Source organism: Chrysemys picta, chromosome 13, assembly GCF_011386835.1.
Source record: "Chrysemys picta bellii isolate R12L10 chromosome 13, ASM1138683v2, whole genome shotgun sequence".
Classification (NCBI taxonomy): domain Eukaryota; kingdom Metazoa; phylum Chordata; order Testudines; family Emydidae; genus Chrysemys; species Chrysemys picta.
This window is the reverse complement of record NC_088803.1, coordinates 52616116-52625502: the sequence shown is the minus strand read 5'-3', so window position 1 is coordinate 52625502 and position 9387 is coordinate 52616116. Positions and strand designations below refer to the sequence as shown.

At 52.5% G+C, this 9387-nt stretch overlaps 1 protein-coding gene across 1 annotated transcript in view; it reads right to left on the bottom strand.

Moving 5' to 3' along the window:
* Nucleotides 1-1211: 1211 nt before the first annotated feature.
* RSPO4 (R-spondin 4) overlaps nt 1212-9387 on the bottom strand; it is a 28402-nt gene continuing 20226 nt past the window's right edge. Inside the window, exon 5 of the mRNA XM_008172203.4 lies at nt 1212-4114. Within this exon, the coding sequence (XP_008170425.2) occupies nt 4035-4114 (80 nt within the window). The 3' untranslated portion in view covers nt 1212-4034. The remainder of the gene's footprint in view (nt 4115-9387) is intronic.

Below are 9387 nucleotides of genomic sequence, written 5' to 3'. Positions count from 1 at the left end.
GAGACACCCTCTCTCCCCCCATTGTGGTGCCCAGGATATTGGCTGATACAGGTGGGACAGCTGCAGTCCATGTAGTGACACTGATCTACACCCTCCAGCTCAGGACCTGACCCTCGGGATCAGAGCCCTGGGGTGACAACGCGCCCATTGTATTGCCAAAGATGCAGTTACTCGGGCTTACACCAGAGCTGCATTTAGCCCTCAGAGCCCAGTTTTCAAACGCAGGCTGCTAAATAGGGTGTCCAACTCCCACACATACCAGCAATTAAGGTCGTTAATGTGTGGCACAGCTGGCCTGGGTTACAATAGCCGATTGTTTCTGTTAGCCAGCCGTCATTCCATCCCGCCCTCTGCCCCTTGTGCTGGCATTGACTACGTTTGTACAGCACCTAGCACATTAGGGACCCAACCTGGGCTCTACCTCAATGTAAATATTCACTATTTTTATAGGATGACACATTTATATTGACCTTTTCATCCAATGATCTCATAGGATTTTACATAGGACCATCATGTCTCAGTTAAACACCCTGCTGCCAGTTCTCGTGATTTTATTGCAAGTCCCGCGATCGACGTGTCGATTCCAAGGCCAAAGGGGACCACTGTGATCATCGAGTCTGACCTTCTGTACAACACAGACCAGGGGCCTGCCCTGAAAACATGCCCAGAGCAGATCTCTTTGACAAACACGCAAGCTAGATTGAACAATTGCTGGTGATGGAGAATCCACCGCGGCCCTTGGAAAACTGTATTTGTTGTTTTTCTTCAAACCCCAACTCCTAGAATCAGGTGACTGTGTGGCCCTCAGGTTGCTTTTCCTTCCTTTTTGAAGTGTCTAGCCCTTGTGGCTGCAGAGAAAGGCCTGAGATTTAAGGCTGAAAATCCAGAAGCCAAATGAAAAGGATCCAAAATGTATATTTAAAAAAAAATCCTGATTTTGAAGCCACTCTCATGATTTTTGCTTGTTTGGGGTTGCGATACTGTGCATAATTTGGCCAAGCAAATTAGTGTCAGAGCCAGGAGTGGACCCCCATCTCTGCTCAGCCCACTGCCCTTGGCCCCACTGCCCCCGTAGGGAATGGGGTGCATGCACCCATGATGTGAAGCAAACCACCTGCAATATAAAAATGGATTCTCGAAGTCCTGATGGGTGTCAGTGAGCAAAGACACGACGCACACGCTGGAGGGTTTAATATATTTATTTACTAGTAAACAAACCAACCAGCTGCCCTTTCGGATGCAATGCAGGGTGATACATAAACCCAAGTTATTAGAATCCTTGATGCCTTTGAATGTTGCTTCCTCGTGGGACGGTAACTGTTAAATCTCAAGAATATCTATATTTATTTATAAGTAAGTAGGAAATAGTACTAGCCATTCCTTACTTGACAGCGACACCTCGTGGTCACTAGTAAAAATGACACACGAGGCACTCCCTATAGGAAAGGGTTGGCATTGTTTAGCTAACCTTTTGTATGACAAAAAACTAGCAACGTGTTGCCAGTGCCCTAAACACATGGCTATTACAACCCCATCATCATCGAAGTTTGAACCACAAATTGCTATGTACAATACTTTTATTTAAAACCAAAATTCTTATTTTAAACTAGCATAAGAAAATATATATATAGTGAGAGACATTTTAAATACATTGATTTTCTAGAAATAAATTTCTATATTTCATATATATATAATATATATTTATTTATGTAGACAATAAAACCTAATTTGCCAGAATCATAGAACTGAGTTAGAATGCTAGAAGGCATCTGATGCTGCTAGAAGTTTAGGGTGAGGGGACTTAGGGTGACCAGATGTCCCAGTTTTATAGGGACAGTCTTGATATTCGGGACTATATCTTATATATGAGCCAATTACCCACCACTCCCATCCCGATTTTTCACACTTGCAATTCTTTCTTAGCTGAAATGCTATAATGTTCCCCCATGTAATGTCCTCTTCCCACCATAGATCTGCCCTAACAGAGCTTAATCTGGTACTGATGGGCAGGACTCTCAGGAAAGTCTTCTTTGAAACATCCTGAGCTCTCTGTTGACAAAGGGTGCACGGAGGTCTGGCATTAGAAAACGAGAGCGGCCTTTTCTTTAAATATGGAGATATACCTATCTCCTAAAACTATAAGGGACCTTGAAAGGTCATCAAGTCTAGCCCCCTGCCTTCACTAGGAGGACCAAGTCCTGATTTTGTCCCAAATCCCTAAATGGCCCCTTCAAGGATTGAACTCACAACCCTGGGTTTAACAGGCCAATGCTCCAACCACAGAGCTATTCCCCCCCAGCTTGTCTTGGTTAAGTTTTGTAACGCCACAAATCTCTGTGAGAGTGACACACATATTTGAGGAATTTGCAGATACTGTCTAACCCCTTCTGCACACCAACACGACAGTCCCCAGATCCCCACGGGGTGTGTCCTGGGCGAGGGCTGGGCTGGCCACTAAAGGGGCAGAATTTGCCTTTGGTGCAGTGAAGGCTCCAGAAGTTCAGCTCCTTCTCGGACACTTGGATAAACTCTCCAGAGGGGGTGGGCTGGGAAGCTCATGAGAAAGTTCTTTTATCTCTGGTGGTCGCTCAGGCTTGCCTCCTAGTCCCGCATGGTAATAGGACAAGAAATTTACTGACAGAATTTCAACTCTCCAGACTCTCAGTCCAGTAAAAACGAGGGACAGTTCGGGCTGTTGCAGGGGTGTAGGATTCTTCTATTGCCCCGGTTTGTCCTGGGGAGGAAATCCCCCAGCCCTTATGCAGGCAATGGGAGTGATACCTGAGTCAGGCCTGCGGGATTGGATGCTGGCACTCTGTACTTCGAGTCTGGTCCGATCCTGTGCCGAGTGCCAGCGCAGCTGAGGGCACTCGCCACCTGGCAGGATCACAGCCCTGGGGAGGAAGATGGAGCGTGGCCAGGGCCCGGTACAATTCTGAGATTTCCTGCCCGGGGAATGTCCCCGTTTTTCAGTCACTTGGCTCTCCCCCGTGGACGATTTCATTTCTCACACAGACAAGATGGACAGCTGGCCCCAGGAGAGAACCAAAGCGTCTGCCCCCCACTCACCCCCGAGCAGGGGTCTGTGGGAGCAGCGGGCACGGAAAGAGTTGGAGGGGAAAGGCTGGGAGACTTGGCACGGGGGCTGTTCAGACCGCTGCGCACCCACGTAATTGGGCTGAAGGTGCTGGGTGGGAGTTGGAGGCATGGCCAGCTGTGCTGTAACGTAGCAACGATGGGGCTCTCCAAGAGAGGCCGCTTCCCACCTCCTGGTTACAGCGCGGTCCATTGCCGGCATTCTGCTCCGGTTCCATTGGGTGGGTGGGGAACCCGCCACAGAAATCCAGTCTGGAGGCAGGGGACGAGCCTGCCAGGGAAAGAGGAACCTCCCACCCGTCAGCTCCAGAAGACCTGGTGAAGGCCCTGGGTCCGTCAAATGTCCTGCTGGCCGTTTTTGTAGCGTAGCCGTGCTGGGTGATGGCGCCGCGCGGGATAACTCGCCCCTTTGCTCTCAAGACATTCCCCATCTGTAAAGGAGGAGGAGGAGGAGGCCGTCCCGTGCCAGACTCGAAGCTCCTCTTCCCCCTGGCAGTGCCGGCCACGCTCGGCGCTGTTCTGTAACTCTTCTCACTGGGCAGGTAGCTGAAACAGGGGTGCAAACCCACCACGGCCCAGCCAGCGTCACCTGGCTCCCTACGGCAGCTGGCTCTGGTTGCCCCAGAGAAGGAGCCGAACTGTGAGGGTGCATCGGGGGTAGGGGAGAAAACAGAGCTTTGCTTTCGCAGTCGGGCTGCAAGAGGAAATGTTTCACAGGCCGTAAACGGCCTCCAAAGAAGCATGTAGAGATGTGTGTATGTGTGGTGGTGGGGGGGGGGAATTGTGCAATATTCTCTGGCTGGAAAAGGTGGAAAATCAAACGTGGAAAAGGAAATGTTGCTGAGACCTCAGGGTGAAGACCTCCTTTGTGCCCCACGGCGCTCCCATAGGGCCGCCCCCAGTGCTGCCTCCCGGAGTCCCACCTGTGAGGATGCTGGTTAGGTGCATGCCAGCGAATCTGCCTTCTGCTTCTTCTGTTTCTTTTCCCTTTTTGTTTTCTTGATGGTCTCGGGCTTCTCTGAAACACAGAAAGGATCGCTCGTTGGCTTGGGAACCGGGAACGCTTGGGAGCCCCACCCCTCCATCCAGCCCAGCAGGACTCCTGGGTTCTCCTCCCCAAGTCTGACACTGACTTGCTTTGTGCCCTTGGGGTCGTTATTTAATCGCTCTGTTTAGACTTCAGTTTCCCCATCTGTGAAGTGGGGATAATACTATTGACCTCCCAGGGGTGTTATACTGAGCTAACAAAGGATGGCCTGAGCTGGAACTCAGGAGACCTAGGTTCAAACCCCTGCTCTGTCCCAGACTCCCTGGGTGACCGTAGGCAGATCACTTAATCTCTCTGAGCCTCGGTTCCCATCTGTACAATGGGAGGATAGATCCCATCCCCCACCTGGTGAACCCTTGAGTTCCCATTCAGTTCAATGGGGACAGGATGCGCCCCTTGGGCTGCAGTTCTGACCCCACTACCCTCCTCCCTTACTTTATAGCCAGGGTATGCACAGGCTGCAGCCAGGTCCAGCACATTGGCGGGCAACGTTCCTACCCAGGCTCTTTGGGCCAAAAGTGCCCGGCAGCCCGGGAAGTCAGAGGGGTTCCCCCAGCAGAGCAGACTGGCCAGGAGGTAGAAAGGAGCCAAAGGTGGCCCCAGAACCCCCAGCTCATGCCAGGGCTGTTTCTCGGGCATCCGGGGTAGGGGGAAGAAAAAGCAAAAAGACAAAAGGGGGAGGGCAGCGGAGGCATAAAAGCAGAGATGGGCCCACCTCTGGGATTTGGGCACTGCCTCTGGGATTCGGGCACCCCAGCATTTCTGTGTTGGGAATGGGGGGGGGGGGCCTCCCTTCGGACCCATCTCTGCCATAGAGAGGAACATGAGAGCAGCACAATTGAGACCCCCACCCTCTTTCTAGCAGGGGGCTGGGCACTCAGGAGCAGACTTGGGCTGTGTGGTTAACGGAGACAGACCCCCCCCCCCGACCGAAAGCCCACTGGATTCGGTGGCTAGACGCCCAACTGCTTCAGCGGGCTTTGGGTCAGGGTCAAATGTTCCTCTCAGCTCTGCCCAGCAAGCCTCCGTGCCAATGTGCTGTTGTCCCTGCTCCGGCGGATTTCCCCCGTGCTGGGAGAGAAGGGGATCAAACCAGGCTCCGTCCTGGGCCTGGAGAGGAGGGTGTGTCCCTCCCAGACAGCCTGTGGAGGGGGCTCTGTGCAACAGTCTCCAGCATAGTAGGGAAAAGAGCCCTTTCCCCACCCCTGCTGTGCATACCCAGGGTCAATGGGGGCTGGAAAGAGGAACATGGGAAAGCTGGAGGGAGGGATATTAAAGAGGAGAAACATAAAACGCCAGGAGGACCCTGGCGCCCTGTCAGATTCCTCACATCCCCGGAACTTTCGCTGACGGTGAAAGCATCTGACGCACCCCGGGGCGATTGGGAACACATGAGAAGAGTTTGCTTGGTGCTCCTCCTCGCCGCAGCTGCTCCCAGCTCCACTCTGCTGCGAGGAGCCCGGCTGCCGGGGCTTCCCATGTAGCAGAAGATTCGTTCTGCATTTTTCTTCTCATTTGTGGTACCAGCCACGCGGCCAAGCCCCGAACGAGTTGGCTCCCGGATTGTCCGCCCCAGCAGTAGCTCCTGTCTCTGCTGGCGTGTGCCACGAAGGGGAAGTTCACACCGGGGGGGAATCGTCAAAGCCCCCTAAGCAATACGGGTTTCTACACACACAAATGCATGTTCACCCAGAAAAATCCCACCCATTCCTGGAGAGGACAGTCTACCTAGGGCCTGAACCAGAACAGGGAAGATTCCCATTGATTTCAATGGGCTTTGGATCAAGTCCCTATGTATTTCCTGTCATTGTAAAGTCTTTTTCAAACTCCACAAGCCTATATACAAAAACTATCCCTGGGGGCCCGTTCATTGATCACACAGAAGCAGCGACCTCTACAGGCCCATTGAGAGAAATTTGGGGCCCCAACACATCATGTTGGCTGGGGTCCAACCTCTCCCATTTCACCCCAGGTACCAAGGTTTTGGGGGGACCCTAGTACCCTTGTCCCCCCTTTCCTCCCCTCTTGTCAGCCCTGCCCATCTGGGATTTAACAGCCATGTCACGGGACAGTTTAGGACAGGAAGTGAAGAACACTGCGTTCAGTCGCAGGGGGAAGGGGTTCAGAAGGTGAAGTGGAAATGCCCCTTGGGAATTTGGTCACGACACCAGGGTTGACACCCCTGATCTTGCAAAGGGGTCACAGAATTTTTATAGGCACCAGTGGTCAAGCACCAGGTTTTAGGCTTCATCTGAAGGGTGCCCAGCGTCTCCGAGCCCCACCGTGCACCACTAATTCAGAGAGAACAGCGCCACCTCTGGAATGACACAGCCCTTGGTCACAGCACTAGCCTCGGCCTCTGCGTGGCTTGCACAGGCCGGGGAGGGGAAGCTCCCGCAGCACCTCGGCTGTGCCATCAAAGCCACACTGCTTGGTGTGCGGGGATCTAAAGAGACGGCCACAGAAGGCACGGGCGGTGACACACACACAAACCTCCTGGCTGGTCTCTTCAGACATGTACCTTTCTTCCTCTGTCTGGCTCACCTACGCCTCTGGGCAGAAAACTAGCTAGGGGCCTATGCATTGTTGAAATACCCCCCAGAGCTGGAATTTGGTGGGCTGAAGGCCCAGTGTCCAGGGTGAGTTCACTCTCTGAACCAAGGTGTGAGCTTGTGACTGTGTCTGGAGCTTTGACAAGATGGACCCATTGCTTGGGCGTTTGTTCCCGTGGGGTTTCTGATCCAGGGACTGCGCAGGATTGTTCCCAACTCTCTGCCTTTCCTCTCCCTACATCTGCTTTCCTTGCTGGGTGTCTGTTTTCTTTTCCCCTTCTCCGTCTTACCCCGGCAGTGTTCCGGCAGCGTTGATCACGGCCCATCCTCTCCGTTTTGTTTCATGTCAGTTCCCAGGGTGGAATCCAGCCGATGATGTCACCTTGAGCTGTCAAGGCCCAGGAGGACAACAAGCTAAAGCCTTTCCTAGCTTCCCCCAAACAGCGTCTGTAAATCAGATTCACTGACGGCCTTGGAAAGATCTGATGCTCCAGCGACTGCCCCGTAGGGAGGCAGAATCCCCATTCCAATGTCTCCGTTTGAAAGGAACCCTCGCCTTTAAAACTCCCCCGGCTCTGTTCTGGTAGCTTCAAAGGGCTGCTCCAACTCCATGCTTTGTGATCCACGGGGGGATACACTGAGCCATCAAAGGAAACTTTGACTCATCGGTGGCTCGGATGGGAAGGCTGCTCCTCCCGCGAAGTGGAGAGAAGTCACCCGAGGTATTTGATGCTGCCGCAACATCTCGTTCCTTTCACTAGCCCTTGCCTCTTGCCCCGGAGTCAGGGAGGGCCCTAGTTATTCTGTCCTCTTTTGGGTCCATGTTAACCCCTGAGGCCAGACGCCTTTCTACAACAGAGACCGGGGGAGGCCTTGGGAACATGCCTGACGTGGTGGCTCTGAAGCAACAGCTACGATGACCCATCAAGGATCCTCTTCAGCATCACAGCCCCCGGGATCTTGTGTGCCAACACTCTACGGATGGTGGCCAGGAGGCCTAGGGCCGAGTCAAGATTGTTGACAGAGGCTCCCTCCAAGCCGACATATGGATTGTCCTGCCTGGATCTGTTATTCGGCACAGTAGGAGACGGAGGGGTTTGTTGTTATGGAGCAGCACATTGTTTTGAAAGGTCAGTGACTAATAAACATGCAATTGCGCACGCGGCAGGGAGGAGCAGCCAAAGCAAGACACACAACACAACACAACACAAGAGACACACACACACACCAGCTTGGCTCAGTGCCAGTGGAACATCCCGCTTCAGGAGCAGTGCGTACAGGAGCAGGGGCACCCAGTTGTCACCAGTTTTCAGAGCTTGGGTGAGGAGGAGAAAGAGGAGAAAGCAACATTTCCCCTAAATTCATGCCACCTGGCTCCCATTATGCTCCCCAATGCTCCGAGTTCTCCGGAATGATGAGCCAGCGGAAGATCGCTGCTCATAGGCATCGTTATTAGCGGAAAATATTTGTGACTTATTATCCTAATACAAGCTGAAAGGGCCAAGAAGGAGGAGGAGGAGGAAGAATTTCTCTATGCTCAGCCTGCAGATCTCTATTTACTTCAGCCCTTCATTCCTCCTTTTCCCACTCTATCAGTCCTGTCTCCCTTTCTTTTCCCCCTTTCCTCGCATTCTTTCCCCACGTCTTTTACGAGCTATCGATCAATCGATTGATCGTTCGTTTGCTGTCTCCCCCCTTTGGCTTTTGTAACTTGAAGCAATGTGCTCTTCACTCAGCGAGCCCCGGCTCAGAGCCGTAAATCACTCAAACGCTGGGGCCAGGAACTGGGATCTCATTCCAAGGGCGACAGACCAGTACTCCTTACAAGCCAGTTCTTAAGAACACTCACAGCCCGGCCAATCACATCCAAGAATGATCTCAGCTGCCTTCTGGTTTCTATTGGGCCCAAAGATCCACAACCAGGATTTTAGATTTGATTCCTAAGCAGAGAATCCCTTGCACTTGTCTGGGAAACTCGAAAGTGGCGACGGCTGGATACAGGTTGATGGTGGCAAGAGAAGGGTCTATGTTTCAGCAGCAGGCTATCCTTGAAACTGGAGACTCCCCAGTTTGGATAATGGGACTGGATAAGTTGGGAATTAGGGGGCAGGATGGATTTCACGGCCTGTCAAGGGACCATTAGAGTGGTAAAACCCAATTTAGCCAAAACCTCCTGGGGTCAATTCTCCTGGCAGGGGTCATTTTGCAAGCCACGGATCAGAAATCACCTTTCGAATACTCCATGTTAATTTAGCAAATATGCATGTGTATAATACTCTGCAGCTCTCTAGAGCCTTTTATCCAAGGACCTCAAAACAGTGATGTCTCACTCCACCTCTCCGAGCCAGGAATTTGGCAGATGGAGAAACTGAGGCAGACAGCAGAGTCACGTGAGGCAGTAGTGGCATCTGGCCTCGAATCCAGGGGCTCATTTGTCAGGCTCCAGCCTCTAGTCATGCAGGCACAGTCTGACCCGTATGGATTAGTGCCTTAAGCCACATGCCCACAAGTGAGCCAGTTGGCGCGCTCAGCGCTGTGTAACGCCGTTGTCTTTATTCTGATGTTTAACAAAACACCCTGAACGCAACCCCTGAGCTTTGCAAATGACTAAACAGAGCAAGTGGCTGCTCCCTTCCTCTGGTTTGGCCTCCTCCCGTATCGTGGGAGAGGAAGGCCTTGTGGCTCTGGCAT